This window comes from Pyrgilauda ruficollis, unplaced genomic scaffold (genome assembly GCF_017590135.1).
Source record: "Pyrgilauda ruficollis isolate IOZ18807 unplaced genomic scaffold, ASM1759013v1 scaffold11, whole genome shotgun sequence".
Classification (NCBI taxonomy): Eukaryota; Metazoa; Chordata; class Aves; order Passeriformes; family Passeridae; genus Pyrgilauda; species Pyrgilauda ruficollis.
The window spans coordinates 6,950,094-6,974,366 of NW_024509210.1; the positions used below are offsets into that span (position 1 = coordinate 6,950,094).

Here is a 24,273-nt window from a genome sequence, read left to right on the forward strand (position 1 = left end):
GACATCAGCCTGTATTTGTGTTGTTCACAGGTGTAGTAATTGTTTTGTGAATACTCTCTAGCTCTCCAGGAGCCTCAGGGTCCCATCCCACCTGCCACTTGGTTCCACCAACACGTGCTCCTTCTTTAACAGCAGCACCTCTTACTTGCTCATTTCCTCAGTTTGTGCAAGCTGTTCATTTTGTTCAAAGGTACAGGAATAAAAGAAGGAGAAAAACCAGCAATTCCTCCAAATCCAGAGAGCCTGTAGCTCTGAAAGAGTGTGGGAAAAGCAAAGGGACAAGTAGTTGAGAGATTGACCTTCATGAATGTGAAGGAGATTCTCAATGCATTGACTTTCCTTGTCACCGCCGAATCATCCTTTGCCCTCACTCCTACCTGGAGCTGTCACACCACATCCTACCTGGCCTACCTTGTATCAGAAGCTTCCCAGTGGGATTACTTAGATCAGTGGCCAAAAACCCCAAGTATCAATGGAATTAAATTAACTGCCAGAAACAGATTTTTGGAAAGAGGTGAAGTTGGGTGACTGTTACTCATCACAATTAAAGAATCTAAAATTACCATATTAGTAATCAGCCAACTGCCTGTTTGTCACTCTGTCCCTGAAATTACACATCTGAAACACATGGTGCCATTTCAGGAAATGACATCAAAACCATGTAGGCCTTCTTATATAATTATGATTCCTAGCAGAGGGGAGCATTTTCCCCAGTAATTACTTGTGTCCCCTGTATTCATAGATAGCCACATTTCTACAAGCAGATAGTCAGCTTGGATTTATAAAAATTTATACCATCATTAAAAAAGTTGTAGATACACAGTGATTTTCAATACCACAACATGGTAGTTAAAGGAGATTGCCTGAGAGTTTATGTGGTTTACTTACTTTTACTTGCAAATTAATTCTGATTTTCTGCACTCCTGATATGTTAGATGAGAGTGGAAAAGTAGGACAAATCCTTATGACAAGAAAAATGCTAAGCTTGAGGGGAGAAATACAAAATTAAAGAAAATATGACAGGCCTTTGTATCAGCATCCTTCCACTCTTGCTGCCATATATTAAAAGTTGGGGCAATTTCTTGAAAGGCAACCTTGTTTCACTGCAGCTTTTTCAAGCATGAACAACTAAGGTACTATAAACAGAAAATCTGTTTGGGGCTGATGGACTTGTGGTCCCGTCTGGTAAGTGCTGAGATTCATCCTAGAAAAGAAACCTCAGTTTCAGCAGATCTGAATATTCTGGATCCAAGCCCACTGATAAATCTCTCTGTTTACAAGGCAGCTAAGGAGATTATGTCTGCCTTTTATACCTGCCAAGATATGTTGGTCTCATACACCACAGAACAATCCATGCACATCTCCACAGACACCCTAAGAACTTGATTAGCATTAATACAGACATGAAAAAGCACTGGTAATCACACACCAGCTGATACACCTCACACAGAGACACTCCATGAAATCAGCTCCTCCATTTATGAAATAATTCCCTCCCTAAAAATCAGAGACACTTTAATATCTCAAATAATACAAAGATGTGTTTTGTGGTGGAACAAAGGAAACAGGTTGATTGACTGCACAGAAGTGGCAACAAGGGCTCAAAAATGATCTGTTGTGCCAACAATAGATAAAGAATATGTAATCAACTGCAAAAGCTTCTTAGAAAACAAAGTTCATTGCAGAACAAACAAACAAAGAAACACACCATACCCTCCACAATGTGTGTTTAATTATGTGGATCTTTAAAATCCTGGTGGGAAATTCCATTTAGCTCCTAAAATACATATAGCTTATCCTAAATAAATATTTATTCAGGGTTTAAGTATAGTGCTCTTACTTAGATTAAAAGAGATATTTTACCTCTCTTTTAAAGATACAATAGAAAGCAGAAAAAAACCCCAAATCCAGGAAATGTTTATTAAAATTGTTGTAGCTGGTGAATATCTTTAAGTGTTTTGGATGAGTACTTATTTTCTGTAATAATTATGCTCTGGCAGAAAGGAGGACATGCAGTATCAGCATTGTGATATTCTTTTTTTGCTTGGAAAGCCAAACCCCACACATTTTGTACTATATTTAATTACAATATAGTAATGCCTGTATTTTATTTTTATCCTCTTTAGCTTATCTGGTAGCCAAACAGTCAGTATTTTGTACCCTTCTTTCTGTCTCTTCGTCATATGCTACTTCCACATCCATAGACTCTGTGCTGGTGGAAATGTCATTAAGGACTAGATGAAGAGAACCCTGTCTATTCAATGAAATAAACAAATCAGTTAAGTTGCTTCCTTGAAAATCTCATAAAAATCTGGGTCACGGACTATAGAACATGGGCTGTGTAGTTCCTTATAGTGCAGATACTCTGGCTCCAGCAATTCTGATAAAGAAAAAGAGACAGAAAAAGGCAAATATGGGACCTCTTGTCATTTGTACTGCTTAACTGTTGCTTTAGCTCTCTTCAGCCTTTTTGGGACAGCTAAAACTCTCCACAAGACAGTATCCTAGGCAAGCTTTGATGGATACCTGAGTATTTATATTCAGTATTATTTCTGCTTCCTGTGTGAAATCATCCTGGTGTAGGATCTGTGGTTGCAGTCTGCTCTCGTGGTTTGGGACTCAGTCAGTTTGCATAGTCTGCCTTGGAGCCAGGGCTCACTTTCCAACCATTTTTTATTTAACATTAACGATTAAAGCATGCTCCTGAAACACTTAAAAAACCTCAAAACAAACTGCAAGAATCAAAGCCCCAAATCTATTCCCTGATGATAGCAGTCTAAAGTCATAGCAGAATTTGAAGTCAGTGTATCTCAGAGATGTCCACACCCTTTGCATGCCATTTGTATTCACAAGTGTTAATCTGTTCTGAATTGGGCGTTTTACTGAGCAAAAAATCTCCAAATGCTTAACGTTTCAAGACTGCTGACTCATTGTTTCCTTGGTCTGTTAAACTAAACCCCAGTCTCATAATTGGCTTAAAATATTAAAAACCCCACCATTAAAAATGATGCAACCTTGTAGCATTTCTGAGCCTGATAAAGGTCTATCAGTTACAGGGACCAAAAATTAAAGACATAAAGCTTTCAGGAGAATTCTGGGAAATGCATGGATTGGCTACAGCTTTTCTGAATGAATGCACCTGGGGCATATGCCCACATGGCTGATCAAAGTTCAGTGAGGCTTTTTTGTCCTTACATTTTGCTGTCGATCACTTCCCTAATCCTTTTTAACTTTTCTGGACATGGATCCACAGGTGAAAATGTTGAAGCTAAACTAAAAACTCAGTTTTGGTAAGAGGAAGCACAACAGACTGAACTGCTTTGCTGGGAGCAAGAGAGGATCCCAGTGGATTTTGTTGTGCTGTTTTTTCCTCCCAAAACTTCAGGGCCCATGCTCCAGTATGAGCCTGATATACAAACAAGAGATTTGAGGTACACAATTTGATTTCAAACACTGTCAGAAAAACTGTTTTGGAGGGAATGGGATTGGGAAGTAGAGGATTTATGTAATGCTTCCTTCTGCCTTGCTCCTGCCGCTGCAGACATTAATTTTGCTTCTTTGCATCTTTGATATGAATATAAACAAACAAACAAACTTCATTCCATTTCTGAACACAAGCATCTCTCAGTTGGATTTTACTTGTCCATCTGTCCATAATTATATGGTATCAGCAATATTTATATTTATGAAGCTCTAGCACACCGAAAGGCACAACACAGAACACATCAAAGGCACTCAGTAGAGTGGAAATAAACAAACAGACTAAAACACTGTATGTTTTTCACTGGGAGCATTTATTTCAAACTACAGTTGCATGCAATTCCTCTTCCTGAAAATTTTTTGTCTGAACTGAAAGGGTTACACAGCTTCTCCTAAATAACATTATACCTGGATCCCATAAATAAATATTAGTGTTAGGTTTGAAATTGTTCTAAAAAGTCAAATAGATTTGACTATAAACATATTCTATGGGTTTTCCATTGGTTCTTGGAAAGAGTAAGAAAAAAGAGCTGTGCTGGCTTTATGCTACTCCTTAAAGCAGCAGAGAAGCAGCCTGCAACAGCCAGCAGCATGGAAAACCATCATGGTGTGTGTTAGATGCTCACACTGTTGACATCATCTTCATTCTCCATCAGAACTGAAACTCTCTCTAGCATATTTTTCTGATTATTATAGTCACTAAAGTTTATTCAAGAAGGTACCACAACAAGCTGCATAGCCAGAGATCCTACAAATTTTCAGCTAAAAGACCAGACCCAAAACACCCTTTTTAAATTGGCCTGGGGTTTTTTTCCTCACCAGATGTCACCTTCTTACCCAGATATCATGTTTATATCACATAAATTCAGGTTTTCATTTTAAGAGCTCTGAGATCAGAGCTCTGGACAGTCTGTGTTTCCATGCTGCAAGATACTAAATTAATTCATGTTTTTCTCTTTGAGTTTCTTCCTGTGTAACCCAGCCAATTTCTTCATAGCACAACATTCAAAATTTTCATGTGTAAATCTTTCTCGTCAGACATGAATTTTGGATATCAATGAACTGGTTCAGAAATTGATTCAAAATAGTTATCTCTCAATTATTATGTAAGCATTTATCCAAGTGTGGTATTGTTTTCTACAATTGTGTTTGCTCTCTTTATTCCTGTAAATGGTTTACTCCCTCCAAAAAATTTCCTCAACTTCTGTTTAAAGTATGTTTCATTCATAGAATGATTGTCTTCAAATGGTGCTTATGTATCATTCAACATAAACTAATTTTTGTTTCAGGTGGCAATAGCCCTTTCTTTATATGTCTCATAAGAAAGAGAAGGAAAATAATGAAAGGTGGTTGAAGAGAGATGTAGCATCAAGCAAAAAGGCTTAGACAAAGTATCTGCAGTATTAACTCTAATATTTATCTGCTCATTTCTCTGTAAAATACTGCAATAATGACTGCCTGGATACCACATCTAACCAACTTGGGATTTCCTTTATAACAATTATATCTGAGGCCCTACAGCTCCCTAATAAAGAAAAATATATCTATTTTGCCTACTGTACAAACTGTGTGCCAGAGTGCTCTAAGTTAAATGATACAATAGTGGTGACAAAAACCTGAAAGTAAAAAGAAAGGATAAATGCTTAAGACCAGAGAAGCAACATATATTTTTAGGGAACTTCTAAAGGCAGAGAAGTGTCACAAAGTTATCCAAAATGTCAAGGACTCTTTTTAGCTGCAACTGCAAGGTAGTAAAGAGGAAAATAAATTAATGTCAGTAGGAAATAACCAGGCAAAATGGAGGTAAGAGTGGTGACAGGTGTTCCCAAAAATAGTTGTGCTCTATTTTGACATGCAGAGTAAAGAAACTACACTAAACATAGGCACATTGCCTTTCACTAAGATTTTTATTCATGCTGCATTTTTAGAAAGCTCAGATTTTAAAAGAACACTGACATTTCAATGTGTGAAGTGCATTGTGCCATTTCCGTGTATCTGGATTTTCAGGGCACAATAAACTGATGAAGAAGGTTAATGGAGACTGCCAAAATAAGCTTTTGTAAACTGCAGCAGGGAAGGTCTTGGTGCAGGGACACCAACATGCACAGCCACAGACACGCACACAAAAGCACAGCAGAACAGGCAAGGGGGCAAAAATGAAACTAAGCTCTAAAGACAGAAATCTCTGTCCTTAGAGAGTGGAATGATGCTAAAGGCTGCTCTGAAGTCCATGAAATGGGGTAGTAAATGCATTCATCAGTAGGAGGGGAGATGGCAGTAGCACAGAGCAGAGTGAATTCTTGGGCAGATTGAACCATTATTGAAAATGGTCAAGGTTATTGCTAAGTAAAAGATGTTAGAAGGGGGAGAGACAGCTATTGTGTTTCCTTCACATAAGAGGGCATAACATATGCCTCTGCCATCTGCTCTGCCCCTGTTTGCAGCTGAGGTCAGCTTCTTATTCGTTATCAATGTTGTAATCAATCACCAATCTCTAATTTCGATCTCTTCTTGGGCAGAATAGGCAGAATACTGTCAGGTGCTATGTTAGTACTGCTTTTACTAGCAAGTTACCTTCAACTACTGCAGCTCTTAAAAATATTTATAATCGTGACACTCTTCCCAGAAGAGATTCTGTGTCTCAGAGCTAAGAAAACAGAGGGCAAACCCCATGCAGGCAGCTATTCCCCAAAATGTCAGTGCTGAGGATATCCTCTGAAGTCACTGTATGATGCACAGGGAGGCACACTCCTGCATCTACTACTAATAATAATATTGTGCATAGCATTTCACCAAGAGTTTTCAGCAGTCCAAGTTTCCAGAAGTTAGCAAGCATTTTAGCAATTTGCAATCAGGAAAGCCATTTGAATATGTAAAAGGAGCATACAGAAGGAATAATGCACCCCAGCGTAGTCCAAAAGTACTGTGTCAGTCACAAGAAGCTAGAAAAAGGCCAGACTAGAAAGCACAGAAAAAAGAGCATGGATGCAGTATGCCTGTGATCCTCTCTTTTCTGTAACAGCAAGAGAGGTGGCACAGAGGCAGGAACAGGAAGAGCCAGTAACATCCTACCCATGAGGCATGAAAGACACTGGAGAAGAAACTGAGAGAAAGAGAGATTTTGGCTTACTTTAAGAAATGAAGGATCTACCTGTGCATTCCTACACTAATATTAACTATGTTGTCATATGTGTTGTTGTTTTCTATTTTAATAACTCTATTATTGGAGAAGGACATTCCTTTATCTTTTAACCTTGTTTAGTGACCATGCTGCTTGTGAATGACATGGCACAAAAAAGGCACACTCTGCTTGTGCAGGCCAGGAGCAATGGCACACTCATGCAGGTTTGTATTAGACATGGTATATATAAATAAAATAATCATGGATATATATTATTTAAGCTACTTAATATTACAATGTTAAATTTATTTATTGTGTCAACAACTTGTCGACACTTTTGAGCTGAATCAATATTACATTTCTTACATCATTACATTCAATTAAATACTAAATATCTTTTGAACCTAAAAATAAAAATCATGTATATGTACATCTAAAACTACAAAATTAAAATTATATTGTGCTTGGAACATTATAAGTTGTATACATAAAATATTACAACACAATAAAAATGTATCACAATGTTAGTTTTTGACTCAAGCATCAGATGTCTTATTTCAATGCATAATTTGTTTTCAATAAACTTTCTGAAAATGTTCATTAAACATGCAAATTCTCTGCAACACTGTAAGTATGTAATTTGGACAAACTCCAGAATACCTGCAGGGTTTTAGTGTTGATTTATGCAACGGATAGAAAAGGACAGAAATTATACAAATGCCTTTATAACTCACTTGTCAGTGCTCCTGCCAAAGAATGGAAGTACTGAATTCCTACAGATAATACCTAAAGAACAACGTGATTTAACTGATATATATTGAATTTCTTTGCATGTGAGATGAGAATTACTGTAAGTTGCAAAGCTGTGCATGCCAGTAATCACTTGCTGTTCTAACTCACATTTCATGTCAATATTCCTATGGATGCTGTTTTCCTTACACATATACTCATAGAAATAAGGAAGTAGCTGCATTTCTTTTTAACTTCAGAATCAATTAAAACAGAAACACTTTCAGCATACCACACTTTGATATTCCATTTATCTATCATCATTGCACTACTATAATTGAAAGTATGACTGTTGAACTGCTTTCCTTAATAAGGGAGATGGTCACTTGAAGCTAAATCAGCCCCAAAACTCAGACTAACTCAAAAAACTAGGGGGATGGAAACAGAAAAATGAGATAAACCATTATGAGATCCAAGGAATGCATGATGAGCAAGAAGCAAAGGTGAGAACAATTAACATGTAAATTAAAAAAAAAAAGCCCAAAACATTTGTCTGTGACTTAGGTCAAAGAGAATTTGGGGGTGTGAAAATAGTTTCTTGTCCCATTTTCTGTACTTAAGGTTCATAATTTTTCATCAGATTAGAGAGAAGAAAATCTACATTTAGATAAAAAGGATGAAAATTTTTAGTTTCCAGATTGTTCACCTGACAAGACAACAGACTCATGATAAAAGGCTGATTAACCACTTAAATTAAAAGCTATGCAAGCACCACAGAGCTGAAGTTCTAGAGCAACCACACAGCAGCACTTCCTCCTTATTGAGATTGTGAGTGAAGGTCACACCAAAGACAGATAAAATGTCACCTTACATCCTCCTGCATTTACAACCATCTCAAAACTCATAAAATTGTTCATGAATATTTTTGTTCCTTTCCCTTATTCTCACAAAAAATCTCTAAGATGGGCAACTTTATGGATACAGTTTTTATGGGGATTAGAGAAAATTACTTTATGTCCAAGCTTCCATAATTTCCTGAAGAATCCAAGGGCCAAGGTATTCCTTGAAATTTAGCACGCTTATGAGCAAAATGTATCGAGTCTGGACACAGGCAAGATTTCAAGTCTAAGAATACCTTGTAAAAGGAGTTTGCATTTTGGCACTGGGAATTAAGGATCTCCCGCTTTTCCCAGAAAACCACATATCTGTAGATTCCCACAGTACAGATTACAGTTAACTTCTAGGGGCCTTTGCTAGAGTCAGATTTAGAGCTCAAAAACCCACAAAGAAATAACCATTATCCTGCCTGAGAAACATGAACAGAGGAGATGGAAAACAGTTGTGGAAGTGTGTTACAGAGGCTGGCTATTTTACTGCTGAATACAGAGAAACTAGGTGCATTTTGCAGATTTCTGAGTGCCAGTTTGAAAACTTAATTGATGAATGATTCTGTCACTGGTATCAGCTAACAGACCATACTCTGGGATTATGTAACCCTGCTGACACCACCAAACTGCAGCACTGAGGCAGCAGTGCAGGGAACAGGAAAAGGGTGTGTGCTAATAAATCCTCCTTTTTGTGCTTTGCAAGTTCCCAAACTGAAAATCAATAGCAAACAGCTTATGGATCAGACTTGAATATAATTTTGTGTGTTAAGGCAGGTGGGCATGTTCCAAAAAAAATACGATGTTCTGTAAATGGATGGTTGGGAAAGTTAAAAGATTCCTTGTTGGATATTGGGATTTAAATGTAAAAATGTACAGTTTGTGAAGTTTTCAGGTTGTGATTAGAGGATAATGTAGGAGAAAGGCAATATGTTATGCTTAGAACTGAAAAAAATAATGTCTGCATCATAAAGCTTTAATATTCAAAGTTACCCAGTTACTTTTAAATTAAAAGCCCCTGACTTGTCCTCACTATTGTAGCTCTCTATTTTCAAACTTTTAAGTTCTCCATAATGTTTTGTCTCATGCTATTATCTCCAAAGGACTTTGATGAGGTTATTAGAGCAGTGGGTGAACTGGAGCTGTGCAGATATGAACTACTGTAAAACAGCAGTACAGAACTGTCACTAAGTCACAGGAATTTATAGCTCAGAGAGCCATAACTGTACAAATAGAAACAATAAAATGCAGCTATGCTCAACCATCTGGGTATATTTTCCTACACAGGCAACTAAAATTTTAATAGAAAAGTGCACACAATTAAATTATGCCATTTAGTAGCGTACAAGGTTTGGTTTGACGATTCAGGGAACAGCAAGGTTTTACACAATAATAACATGAATTCCTTTTCAATTAAATGAAAATGCTGTTTTTGCTTTCTCTGCATAGTTGTGGGTAATTTTTGTTTTACAGGGTGCTATTTTACTTTTACCAGACTAATTATTGAAAGCTTCATTTAAGACAAGAAAGAACATCCCTGTCCTCTTGTGTGTCAAAATGATAACAATGTGTGCATTGATTCCTGCTGCTTTGATTCCTGTAATTTGCTGCTGCAAACACTTTTAATTTCTTGCTGTGTTTTCTCTTCCACTCATTATTGCAACTGTCTTCTTATGCCCTTTTACTCCAAGCCAGGCCAGAAAGAAGAAGATATGAAGCTTTTTAAAGGAACTACTTGTGACCTACAAGATTTACAGGGCAGCAGCTACTAACAAAATAGATATATTTTTGTCATGGTTAGAGACCAATGAGCAGAAAAACCTGATGGGATAGATTTCCATTACACTGGATCTGTGGTACAGCTTCAAATCTGACAGAAACTCTTTTTCTAGATACTGGAAACTCCTTTTGAAGGTTGGGAATAGAAATACCGAGGTGGTTGGCAGAGGGGAAGAAAAACAAAACTGGTGATTTGAGAAGATTTTGCTTATATTACACACTTATTTAGATTGAATCACAGGCATTCAAAACCTAGAGATCACTAAACTCTGTAAATAGTTTTAAGACCAGGAACTATGTGAGCTAAGCAGGGAATCATGCAAAAAAGGAATCTCAAAAGTTAGTGCCTTATAATTTGAATTGAGATGCAAAAAGACGTGAAAAGAATGAGAAATTCTGGAATTCTGGGTGACCACAACTGACCTGATTATTGCTAATGTCTGGTTAGAAAACCAGCACTTCCTTCTGAGACTAAATATGGGCAAACTTATCATTTGATTCTCCAGCCCTTCTCGGGGTTCCTCTCCTCTTTAACATTGGAACAGCAAATTGATACGTTATTTATTTCTACAATCAACTTATGAGATTGGTAACTTGCTTTTCACTAACAGAGGATTATAAAAAGATGTAGATTTAACACTGCTGCTTAGGAAAACAAAGAATTTACATCAAGACTCTTGTATCAAATGTTGAAAGTTCTGGAGTATGTAATTCACTGTGGTAGTTAAAGTCAAGTGTTCAGGATTTTAACCTGCTTAGTGAATTCAGAACTCATGCTAGAAAAGTATTTTCTTCCAAAAGTTAATTTCTTACAACACGATATTCCAAACATTTCTCCCCCATCCCAAAGAATCAAATGTGTTGCTGTAGCTCAGTACTTTTTGTACAGTAACTAGCTTAAGTTCTGCATCTGTACCTGAATGCATGAACAGCTTCAAATTTGTTTAGCAACCCATTCAACCTTTAAGAATGTAAAAAGCTCTTTCTGTTTCTCTCATACCTTCTAACTAGCACACCATAAATATCTCATCTTACTAACAGCATCATCACAGGATAAAAATGGTAAAACATTTTATATTATTTACATGAATTTCAAGCAAATTCTCAAGTTTCCATGGCAAAACACATTCATCTGGTATTTTTCACAGTATTTATTAATTTATTCAAAATCCCTATCAGAAATTCCACACACATGAGCACAGAAAATTCAAACAGCTCTAAATGCACTAAATTCCCATAAATACAATCTTATATCACTTCCATCTTGACACACTCCTATGCAAAAGTCATGGATAATTATCTCAACAGAGGAGCTTAAAAAGTGAATGACCTACTCCTTGTTCTAAGAAACCAAATTAACAGATTTGAATAATGTGGTGTATAACAGACACCAAACAAGCTCATTATTCAACATTCCCCTGGAAAAAAAAATCTCTCATTTAAATTCCCAGTGTGGCTTTAACTTTTGGTCTGCAAAGTTGTTTGGGGCAGGAAATTTCAGGTATTCTAGAGTTCCCCATGGCATGGGGCTGCAGCCAGTGGGACTGCAAAGCTCCTGCTGGATCCACTGTCATATCAACAGTGGAATTGAAGGGTGCCATACCAAGGAGCACTTCAAATTACAGCTCACCACTGACGACACCAGCCAGCTCTGTCACAAGAAAGAACTAATTATTTGTTTGGAACAGATTATGCTGCTTTGTTGAAATCCTCTTCAAGGTGGGGGAATAAGGAGAAGGCCACCCTGTTCTTTGAGTGCAGCAGTGCTTAAGCAGATGGGACTATACATATGGATGAAATAATTAAGATTCAATGTGTAAATGCACTACGCATTCTGCCCTCCCTGCAATTAAGAGATTTTACTTTAGGCTACGGAAGCACACTCCTACAAAACCCAACCCAAAATAACTACAAAGAACTTTCTATATGTTAAGCTAAAAAAACATTCCAAAGAGGAAAGTAAGGCATGATATGCCATAACTGTTTTTCAGCACAGTAATAGCAGAAACATAAAGGTGTTACTCCAAAACTGGATTTATGAATTAGTTTCACTCATGTTTATATATTGAACTTATGTTTTGTAAGACTCTACCTTCAATAAAAGAAAACATTTTAATTTTTCTTTTAAGAAAAACTATCTCATAAGAATAGGAATATTCAACAAAACTGAAGTAATAGAAATTAGAACACCAGCTGGGCTACACCACATTCTCTGGAGAAAAAGCATAACAGCAATCTTTAGTATTTTCAGCTATGCTAATGACACTGAAGGGTTTGCTGACAAATGTTAGAGACCGAATTTGACCTTTAAACCCAGTGCAGACATTAAAATCATATTCTGAAAACTCTCCTAGAACACTGCACCCTAATTATTCAGTAGCCATTCCAGATGATCTTCAGTTTGAATCCCTTTATAATATGGCTAATCATATTTTATCTGCTACTTTACCTTAACTGAGATTTCCAATCAATTGTACTAGTTTGTCAGTAAATGTAATATTTTCTCTATACTACAGATTTGGGATTGATATCATTAATTACAGTATTTTTGGCCACATATTTCCTTGAAACCTTTCAAAACCGGGATGAAAACATATTTTCATCGCCTGTGATAGTCTTAAATAACCAACACACATTATTAAAGATTCTCAATCCATGATGGAACCTCATGCAAAATATGGGTTTCCTGCAGTCATAAAACCAAATGAAAACAGACAGAGGACACATTCTTGAAAAGTCAAGTGCACTTTTGTAGAGATCTTTCAATCCAGTATTGGATCTTTATAACTGACTGTGATTTTGGAGAAAAAGAACACTAAATATACAGTTTTATAAGCTTAAAATGTATCCTATTCTATGATAGTAATTAATTATTTTAAATATAAGTATTTGTTTTGATAATAACAGGAAAACATCTGCTTTCACCTACCACCAAATCAACAAGTAACACTTAAGAACTGATGCACCACTAGCTCTGATTCTGGTCAGAAGGAGAGGTTCAATGTACCTGTTAAATGCATATGAGATGTAAGTTTCTGAAGTTCAGTGTTATTCTAAGTGTTCCTTCTGTTCCTAATCAGTCTGAAATTACAATTCTACTTACAGGAAATTACACCCATCATTTCAAGTTAATATACATTAAATTAATGATAGAGATGTAATCCAAATGAGATGTCTGACATTCTGTTCCTGCTTCTCCTTCTGGATAACGTATATTTGATTTGACTGTGCATTTAAAAGTTGAGCTCTTGTCTGTCACTCATCCTGACAGCCCTTCACTGATACTCTCTGTTCTGAGATTAATAAAAGCTCTGAAGGCTCTTTAACCCCCAGAGTGAAGAGAGAAAGATGGAAAAGGACTCAGCCAGCTGCCACCAAAAATTCTTGGATGTCCTTGCTAAAATGGGAACCGAAGATTCTCACAAGAAGCACTCCAGAAAAGATAACTGTCTTTGAATGACTTTCAAAATCAGATCAGCAATTTCCAATTTTATAGTTGCAAAGGTATTAGCAGCTATATTCTCTGCTGTGGTACATATGATGAACTGTTGTATTTATAAGAACATACCTTCATATAAACAGAGAGGTGAAACCCTAATCAAATGAGAATATAGAATATATGTATAGAAAGATGATGATTTCAAAATCTGATCTCTCATGCCTTCCACCACAGCTTTTTCCCTGGAAGGAGCCCTAGCCCTAGACTGCTTTTCCTGCCTAGGGTTAGGGTTAGGGTTTTGAAAAGCACAAAGCCCAGGGCTCCAGGCACACTGCAGCTGCAAAGGGCATTCCATAAGAGGGTTCAGGACTTTGAGTTAAGTTATATGAGCTCATGAATACTTTGGGAAAAAGAGCATAAGACTAAATTTTTGGGTTGTGCACTGGCTTGTGTAAATTCCATTAATATGGGTCTAACATTTCTCTGCGTATTTTTAAAGACCTAGAACATATAGCTTTAGCAGGGACAGCTCTGGTCTTACAATTCTCCATTTGGAATCTTGTCTACCATTATCATTAAGTTGGGCTATTCTTTTAGAAGACAACCCTTTTTTTCACATATTGTATAAATGCTAATAAAAATTACTTTTTAAATAGATGCTGAAATGACCGCCTTTAAGAGTTGTCCAAAGTGGTTTAATTAAAGATTTTTCAAGTGAATGATGCTTTTAGGTCAGACAGAAGAGGACCATTAAGCAATATCCATTTAACAGGTCCAGGGTTCACTATCAGTTGATACACGAGGAGATCTAAGTTGAAAATCTTTTTCAATCAATTATATTTGGGTATATGGAAACATTTAGAAAGCTTTGTTTTTGCTTTGTCATGGAAGGAAAAAGACCCAGCAAGCTCAATGCTGCCACAAAAAACTGGTTTTGGACAATCGTCTCTAGTTACTCATCAACACAGTGCTTTAATCTTCAAGACGAATTTTGAAGAGGATGTCAAACAGGTGCTGAGTGGATCAGCTTTTAATGACAATATCATTATATGTGAAGTTGTACCATATTTTCATCTGTTTGTTGTGTGCTGACTGCCTTCAGGAAGTGTGGGAGGAGCATGTGATTTAAGAATTATTACAATTGTTAAATATAGAGTGGATGTTTTTGAAAGTATCAAATGGGAGTTGGAGTTAAAATTCCTTTCAAACTCCACCAGTAAGACCTCTGGGAACTTTATCTATTTTTTTCAAATCCCAAGGGCATTCTGCTGACTTTGCTGTATTTGTTTTTGCTTGTATACCATATGAAGAGAGGGAAGAAGAAATTAACATCAAGAGCCTGAAGAATCTTACTCAACATGGAAATTTTAAATGTGCTGTGGCCCACCTGACAGCAATGTACCGAATGGAACCTGTATCACACCAGGCACCTCCAACTGGATGCTGCAGTTTGAGCCATACTTTGTGTGCAAGGAGGAATAATGCAAACCAAAATCCCCCAAGAAATTAAGAAAATAGGGGAAGAAATATGTCACGTAAATGGTTCCCAGTCTCCCATGAGATTAATTCATAAAAATGTTGCAACCATTTAACATAATTGAGCATAGAGTCCTTTATGCTCTGGTTGCATACAAAATTTGGTTGCAGAAATTCAGCAGGCTTGGTAAAGCAGCAGCAAGATTCAGATACTCAGAAAAATGAGGCATTAGAATTAATGTAAAGTTACCTGCTTCATAGGAACAGTTTATATAAAAACATTACAAATATGTGGGAGAGTATGGATGTGAAAATAATACATTGGATTTTGAAGGTTAATGAATCCTTTAAATAAATAGCAGAATTTGGGTGATCCCTTCTGTTCTGGTTTGCACTGGTAGTGATATCTCAGAGTTATGATGACAGATAAGCATGCTAAGGGAGCAATCATCCATGTAAATTTGTCTGACAAGAATCAAAAAGAAGGAGGCAAAGCAAGCTTCTACTTTCAATAGAGAATAAACATGGTGTTAGAGTAGAGCATTTGTCAATACCCAAGCACAAAGAATACAATACAATATTTAAAAACTTTAAAAACTCAAAGCACTAAATGTAGCGGTCTTCAACACACAGAAATCCTGCTGAGGACAGTGCAAGTCTTGCTTGATGAAAGGCTGACAAATCTGTCCCAGAGACACGATAAAAACCCCAGTGGTTACTTCTGCTTATTTTATACTGTCACGCTTAAACATAAATGGGTGAATTTCAAGCACAGCAGGAGAGCAATAGAAAAACCATGGCTTAAGCAAATTGCTAAGCAATTTGCCTACAAGTCTCACAAACTTCTGCTAGACCAACAAATAGAGCAATACTGGAGAAGAATCCAAGAATCCTAAATGCCAACAGAACTTAGGATATAAGACAACAAGTTTATTGGCACCACTAATTCTTGGACTTCTTTAAATAGCTCTCTCCAGTTGAGTCACTAAGAGAGCTGGAAGTTCTGCTGCCCGTAACACAAGTAATACAGTATTAATGATGCAAGCAATACCATAAATATTATTTGCATTAATAATGCAGGTAACAGGCTAAGTATTGTCTCTCTAATTTACAATGCAAGCACTACTTCAGAATCTGCAGTGTTAAGATGACGACAGCTGCTTTTTACTGATTCTTTAATTCTAAACTAGAAGTATCAAGATCTATTTCCTGAAATTAATTTGCTTTTGACAGATTTAGGGCTAGTTGTTTTCCTGACTTTGTTTTCTGGGGCCAAATCATTAACACTTTCAGGCTTAAGATGAGGAGGTTTTGTGGGTTTGGTTGGTTTTTGTTTTTTTTTTTTTTTTTTGTTGTTTTTGGTTGGTTGGTTGGTTTTTGTTTACTTTTTTTGGGTTTTTTCTTTGTTTTTTTTAACTCGTTAAATTTTAACTCGTTAAAGTAATTATTAAGTAATCTACATACGAAACTAGAATTTCAATAAGAATTCATGTACTACTTTATAATCACCTATCAGCATTACATCTTAATGCCTCAAACAAGATCAATACACATTGTTAAACTGCCATTTGAAACAGAAAAGCAACATTTTCAATTTCAGACGGAAAGCTGCAGTGTTAGGAATCAAATGACTTGTCCAGGACTGCAGAGAAAAATCTGTGCTGCAAGCAGGAAAGCCCTGACTCCTACTCTAGTGCCTTCACAGCAGAATCCTAATTCCTTCCAACTAAAAAGGAAAAGAAATTTCTAGGTCCATGTATGTGAACACAAACGTACTCATGCAGTGGGTGCAAATCTCAATAATTTCAGTGGTATGTTTTGAAATAATTACACATGGATATCAAAATAAATCCAAAAAAAGGCCAAAGTTTCTCTATTAGAAAAGCGCATTTAATATTATGCAAATCCTACCACTACTGTATTTCTTTACAGCACATACCTTGCTCAAAAGCAGGGAAGGCAGGGACTAAGGCCAAGTCAGGATGCATGTGCTCCAAATATGTTCCTCTAGCTAGAACATAAAAGCTTCTTATGACTAGATTACATAATGCTTCATCATAAATCCTCATAAACACTTCAGTCACCTTTTCTTCAAATGGGTTTATGCCACTGGCTTGACAATTACTGCTTCTGCTCTTTTGCACATTATGAACAAACCACCAGGTCAAAGCTGTCTCCTGAATAACTACATAAATTACTTTCTACATGCCTTTGGGTGGTTATCTGAGTGATCTCGAAATTTATAAAGTACACCAAAAAACCCTCTTAGGACACTTAGGACTACAAATCTCACCAGATTATACACATATTTCCATCCCAGAACCTCTTCATTCTGCTACTAACTTGGTTCCAAACAGAAGTGAGGAGAATTCATGTTGGATGTGACCTCAGTAGGTCCTGGAGTGTTTGCTCCTGCTGAGAGCAGGGTCAGCTGTGAGGAGGTCAGCAGCCCCAAGGTGCCAAATCCTCCTCTCACTTTCACAGTTACCATGAACAGACAAAACATGCAAACCTCCCAGGTGAGCCTGATTCCTTTCCTGCCATCAGCACTGCATCTTTTTGCAGACATCTGCAAACATACATCATGGACCTTTCTGTTTAAATTTTTACTGAAGTTTAAACTGATGGGACAAAAGGATTTTAAAGTCAGTTTCTTCTGACTTTCAGTGTTACACATTCGTTCACCTTTGATAGCAGATTGTATGCATTTTTTTTTTTATTCTGCAGCAGAAATGCAAACAGACAGTGAAGTATAGACAAGGTTGCAACTATTCATATGCTAGTTACATTACAAACAAATCCTGATATTTCCAAAAGGGTGGTTCTCAGTGTGGATACTTAAACATATTGAAAAAAACCCATCATTATTGCAAAGTAATTTAAAATATTATTATAAACCTATAAGTGCATTTTGAGAAACACTGATTCCTTTTAGATTAATGGTGCATTTGTATAATATCTGGAATTCATGAATCATATATAATAATGGGAAAGGATTATTTGACTTCTCTGATATGTATTTCTGTTTAGTCAGCAAGAAATGATTCCGATGTTAAATGAAGAATGATTGCTCTATCTACACTCCCATGCTCTTTTACAGACTCCTTCAGCAGCTAATGTTTCTGAAATTCCTAAAACAGTTCTAAGACAGTTTTTTTATTGCTGGTAGATGTTGGAGCTCTATTTTCCACATGGAATAATCTTTCATTTGATAGCAGTTTTTCTTTTTCAACCCATTTTGAATGGAGATAAGAAACACGCTTTCTTACAGCACCGTGGTCAGAAAGACAACCATACTTATTATGTTTAAAATTCTCTGTAAAACTGTCATGTAGCTTTATTACCTGTCCTGGTATAGTCACCCTAGGAGAATACCTTAATATAGCTTAAGCAGACTGGGAGGATTAGCTAAGTCTGACCTCCAAGGACCAGTTAACCATTGCAAAAAGCAAAATTATATTTTAGCCTCCACAGGAAAGACCAGCACCACCTGCAGTGACTCTTGTTTAAGATACCAAACATGGAACACATCTCATGCTGGGCTTCCCTACATCAGACTGGTAAATTAAATCTGAAATTGTTCAAGTTAACTACAGATTTTTTTAAGATTTACCAAGGGCAATACTTTGTCAAAGTGACCAAGTCAAACTTGACACACTTTAAAAATCATTCTGTATTGAAAGTTACTGACTGATAACTACTGGGAAGCACTGTTTTAACTCGATAGCATAACATGCTGAAAAATGGTGGCCCTCACTTAGGAAAAAAAATTTGAAGCTAAGTAACTTTAAAAAAAAAGTTGAAGTAAGTTTAAAAAAAGTTTGAAGGTAAAGAGCTCTCACCCTCGTCCTACATTGGAGGAAAATGATTACCATATTATTTTTACTCAAAGTGAAAAAAACAACATTGTGAATTCCAAATCACAAGAACATTGCATGATTTTTTAAAATAAAAACAGCTCCTTATTTCAGTATGGAATTGTTTCTGCTGGCTAAGCAGTTGGTGTTGGAGAGCAGGCACAGCTCTTACCTTTTAATTCACCACTATTCATACCTAAAAGATGATGCATGACATCCATAGCAGTGACAGGATTTGAACTATGGGAAATTTTAGCCAGTTATGTTGACATTAATCACCTAAATCTGGCTTTGAACATTCCTTAAAGGAGCACAGTAGGAGTGGAATGAGGGCTGGAATGGGTGTGACCTAAACAGAGGCCACTGGTGTAGAGGGCGTTTGTCACTGTCACTGTTGTGTGATGTGTCGTGCTTCCTGTGATTTGCTCTGGAGCAGTTGTTTCCCTCTCTGGAAAAAGCTGCCCCATACACCAAGAATCTCATACCTCTACAAAACACCAAGTAGGGCTTCTCATTGCAACTCCTGTGCAAAGCAGCCCTGAATTTTATTTACATGCATTACTGCCTGCAGGCGCCACAGGACCCCAAGACAGTAATAAGATACACACAGAGGGTACAGGAAAGTCCATATTCTGTTTGTAATCCAACTTAAGAAGATTTAAAGTGAAATGAAGATGAAGAATCAGAATCAGTTGACACTTTCTTAATACATGGATGACATGGTTACCTCTAAAGAGTGGTATGATAAGTTTGGTATCCATTATATAAATTCAAATCTCCACACTTATAAGGAGATTTGAATATTATCTTAAGCAAAAAAAACCCCAAATGATCAAACAAATTCCCAGACTTTATGAAAATGAAACAAATTTCATGTATTATAATAACTTAGTATTCCATCTACCAATCATCTGGTCTGTGGGACTAAATCATAGAGAATTATACAGGCAAGTGAAACAGAGCACACAGCTAAATGATAACAGTAAACTAGAAAAAAAAATCAGTATTGCAATTGCAAAAATAGTTATTCTATTCACTGCACAGAAAAGCTGCTATTTGTCCACTGAGTGTATTTTACCTCATAGTTCCTAAGACAGAAGAGAATCACAGAACTTACTGCATTTGCTTCACAATCATACTTCTAATTTGGCATACAAGCAGCTGAAATGTATCTAAAATTTATTCAATCTGTTTAAACTGCAGGGAAAATCATTCCATCATGATAAGAACTAACAAGCTACAAGGGAAAAAGAGGCACAGTAATGATAGAAAGTGACCATATTACTCTTCGTAATATTGCTTTGTGCTGAGTGTTCATTTGATTGGACTAAAGCCAAATTGGAAGGCATCTTTATATATAAAGATGCCTTTATATATAAAGGCATTTATACTTCCCAGAATATCTTCAGATAGCTTTACATTGATTTAAAGCAGAATAATTTTAATTTTAGCATGCTGAATTTAAAAATTCTGAAAACACTTTTAGTTTCAGAACTATGTTCCTATCTTGCCTTTAATTTATCTTCCAGGTAGAAAACACAACTGAAGCTTGAATGAATTAGGCACTAATTCCCTAATTATGAATGTTCAAAACTGACAATTTTGGATATACTTGCACACTCATCCTGCTGTTGGACAACAGGGATTCTGTGTTTCCATTTTGTTAGACCTAAGATTAGACCTTAGACCTTTGTTAGACCTTAGAACCACAAAATCATTTAAGCTGGAAAAGACTTCTAAGATTGTCGAGTCCAAAACTTCCAAGTCCGCCACTAACCCATGCCCCTAAGTGACACACCTACAGGTCTTTTCAATACCTCCAGGGATGTTATGTGCCAAAATTACATCTGAACATAAATAACTTGTGAATAACACCATCATGTTGACTTAAAGGCTAAAATTATATTATTGAGAACAGGAGAATATTTCCCACTGTGGGCCCCCTGACAAGAGAGATCAGCACAGCAGGCAAAGAAGGATCCACTGCTTAGCCATTAGGGAGACTAATGGGGTAGGTATAATCTGATAAATGTACAAACATATCAGATTATGTACAACATAATCTGATAAATGTACAAACAATTGCTGCATTCAGATACAGTGCGTGATGCAAGCTGAAGAAAACATGCTTAGAAATTAAATACACGTTTTGTTGAGAAGTTTTGTTCTGTCATCATATTCTCTCATATTAGAGTGACTGTAATGACAGAAAAAGGAAAATTACTGAGAGCTAAATAACCTACTGATTACTGTACTTTTAACCATATTCAGCTCGATTTGTTTAAGGACAGGTTTGGTTGCATGATGCTTAGATTCATGGTGTAAGAACAAGAATAACCTGGTTTTACCTTATGAATATTTGACTCAGTAAAATTATGCTGGTTAGCTGGATTTTTAACAATCTCATCTGGCACAGCCAAGAGATGAATTTAAAGGGAATTACTGGTACCAGCAAGCCCAGCTTCAGGCTCTCTCACATGGTTCTGTTCTGTGTACGTTGCTGGAGCTACACTGGTTTGCTTGGGTTTACTCTCAGCTCTGACAACACTGCCAGGGAGACTGAGGCTTTGTGCTTTCCAAGGTGTGAAAATTGCTCCCAAACTTTTTGGGGCATATGTTATTTTCTTCAGGAAAACATAAAAGGAAGTAAACCACAAATGTTTTACTCAATGTAAAGCTCCACCCTTGTCTGCAGAATTAGGCTCCCATATGTTTTCCTTTCTGAAGTACTTTTTTTATGGCAATAATATCAAAAACAAAATAAGAGTTGAAGTTAAAAATGTTGTCACTATCCAAACGAATATGAAATTTCATAAATATTATGGCTTGTGCTATAGCGCTTCAAAAATACTTTAAACAGATGGGCTAGTGAGACTGCCATTCATATTTTAGCAGTCAAGAGGCACGTTTAAACTGCTGGTTGAAACACAATATAAGGCACATTCCACATGTAGTGTCAGAAAAAAAGAAAAGGCTTGTTTGCTAAAAAACCACAAATAATAATTAAAAAAAAAGTTAAGTGGATGACATAATATTTTATATAACTGTAATATAGTGGTCCAGGAAAAAATTACTGCTATATTGTAAAAGATAAAAGAAGCAAAAAATAAAAGAATCCTACTTCTCTGAATAAAGTATCACAGTATTTTTTAAATAACTATCTGGATGAAAAGCTGAAAGTTTTGTATACTCCTCTACACCAGAAAAGCACAATAACACCTCTAGAAACCAGCTAGGGGAAAAATATTTTCTTCAAGTGACAGCATTCTAATGGAGATAAAGAATGAGGATAAGAATTTTAATCTATAATTTTAATGAAGATAAAGGTGACAGATAAAGGAAGAGGAGAAGGAGAATTGCGTTCCCTATCTTTCCCTATGATTTGAGATAGGCTCTCACTGGAAGGACATTAGTTAACCTGAATGGTCACACTCCAGAACTTCACTATATAACAAATTTCCCAAAGTAATCTGCTTTATATCATCATCTTTTATGTGCTAAAAATTAATCATTTAAAAATATCCTATAGGTCACTTTGATTTTCTAGTGAAGATTTCTGTTCATTTATAAGCTCCACAATGATGAAACACAAAGGTAACGAAATATGGGCAAAAATATTAACTGTAGCCTTATATCATGATACAGAATTCAGTTTTAACTCTCAAATCTAAAGGAATCATTTTGCACAGGGCACAGAAGTATCCTAGTACAGGTTATGGGAGGGAACAGAGCAGGAAAAGCTGCCTCTGAGAAGGAAAAACTACTGTTGGGAGCTATTTTCTGCATTTAGAAAAACCAAACATAATGCCAGTTCTTCCATTCCCAGCAGATGAAACAGAAAGCCGAGCTCCTGTGTTGTTCCTTGAAGCCCTGGAAGAGATAAGCCTTACACTCCACCTATCTGCACAAGGATGTAAACTGAGTTTAGATATCATCTCCCCCAAGACTTGGTAATCATTCCTGCTTGGATCCATTATCTGAGCAGGAAAACACATCTCTTCAGTCTCAACAATGAACAATAGCTTAAAGTCAGATTCTAATCTTACAGGTTGGCATTCACAAGTGTTAACAGATGATTCCAGGACACAAGTATATTCATTGGCTATGCAACTCACTTTTTTGTTGAGTCAAAGCAAGTTGAGGTGAATAGATCTCTCCCAGCTGCATCGGAAACACTGTGAGGAGCTTGGAGCACTTGGATTCCTTTGCCTTCCCCTTTCCATATCTGATCCATATTCTGTAAGAGAGTGATAAAAGAAATGAAAAGTAGAGAATTTGTATCACTATTAAAAAGTGATCTCTGCTCAACTCAGTCAATTAATTTAAGACAGACCAATTATTCTAGAAACAAAACTAATGCATAGAAAATACAAGTGACTTGGTGTGTTTGGTATGAGAGGCCACTCAGTGTTACTCACCATCCCTTAGTTAAGTTACTTCCCTTATTAGTAGGCTATTATTTAATTAAGTCTTTGTAGGATCTATTGCTTGTTTTATATGCCTTGAGTAAACTAATTTTTTTTTTATTTTTGCATGCATTTTAAGCAGATATGCAAAAGTAGTACTTTACTTCAAGTCCAATACAGCAATGAGGTATTGGATATCCTGTCATTTATTCTCAGACCTGCTGCTCATACTGTGCTGTGCTGCCCATATGAACAGGATCAAATGAGGGTGTGAGAGAAAAATCTGTGAAAATAGCTGTGAAATACATGGATCAGAAGTAGATTTAGGCTTATTTTTTCGTTTATAACCACACTTCTTTTGTCACAGACTCAGACACGGGGATTTTTTGCCCTTCTCCCCGAGCCCAATAAGCTGGGATCTCTACAGGAACCATTAAAGTGCAGCTGTTATTTTCCCACTAATGGCTGTGCTGGACTATATCAGAAGGAGAAAAACTCCATGAAACACCCTTTGAGGAAGAAACTTAAAAATAGAAATTCTAAGTTCCAACTATTATGAGTGACAGAGAGCAGAGCTGGGTGATGCAGGCAGAGGGGATAGCAGCAGCCATAACTCTAACTTTGCTGCCATTAATGTTTATGTTGTGTATGAAGTGGTTTACCAACATGCTGATGGACTGGCATAATGTGCAAGCACATGATTTATTCCTTCATGCAGCAGCTATGGGAGAACACAACCACAAATGGATGTTTCAGTACAGACAGTTTCAAAACAGAGAGATTTATCTTGACAAGTAGAGAACTGCAATAAAAGATGTATTATTTGGTAGAATAATTGGTGAATGCATTATCCTGTCAACATTTAACTGTTATAATCAACTTAAATAATCAAAGCTGCCCTAGAGTTTTTTATTGTTTTACATTAATTTCAGAATAATTTATAATTTTACTTACATTTGCATCAATGTAAATGGAACTAATAAGTTAAATCTCAAAGTTATGTGAAACAAGAAGCATAACACACTTCAACACTGACACGCCTACTCTGCAGGCCATACATTCTCATACAGGCTGCACTTCAAAGCAGCAGATGACACCAAAA

General features: G+C 36.5%; 1 protein-coding gene across 1 annotated transcript in view; it reads right to left on the reverse strand.

Annotated features, from left to right (window-relative positions):
* NRG3 (neuregulin 3) overlaps nt 1-22,979 on the reverse strand; it is a 386,078-nt gene extending 363,099 nt beyond the window's left edge. Inside the window, exon 1 of the mRNA XM_041474686.1 lies at nt 22,881-22,979. Coding sequence (XP_041330620.1) covers nt 22,881-22,932 — 52 coding nt within the window. The 5' untranslated portion in view covers nt 22,933-22,979. The remainder of the gene's footprint in view (nt 1-22,880) is intronic.
* Between the last annotated feature and the right edge of the window lie 1,294 nt (nt 22,980-24,273).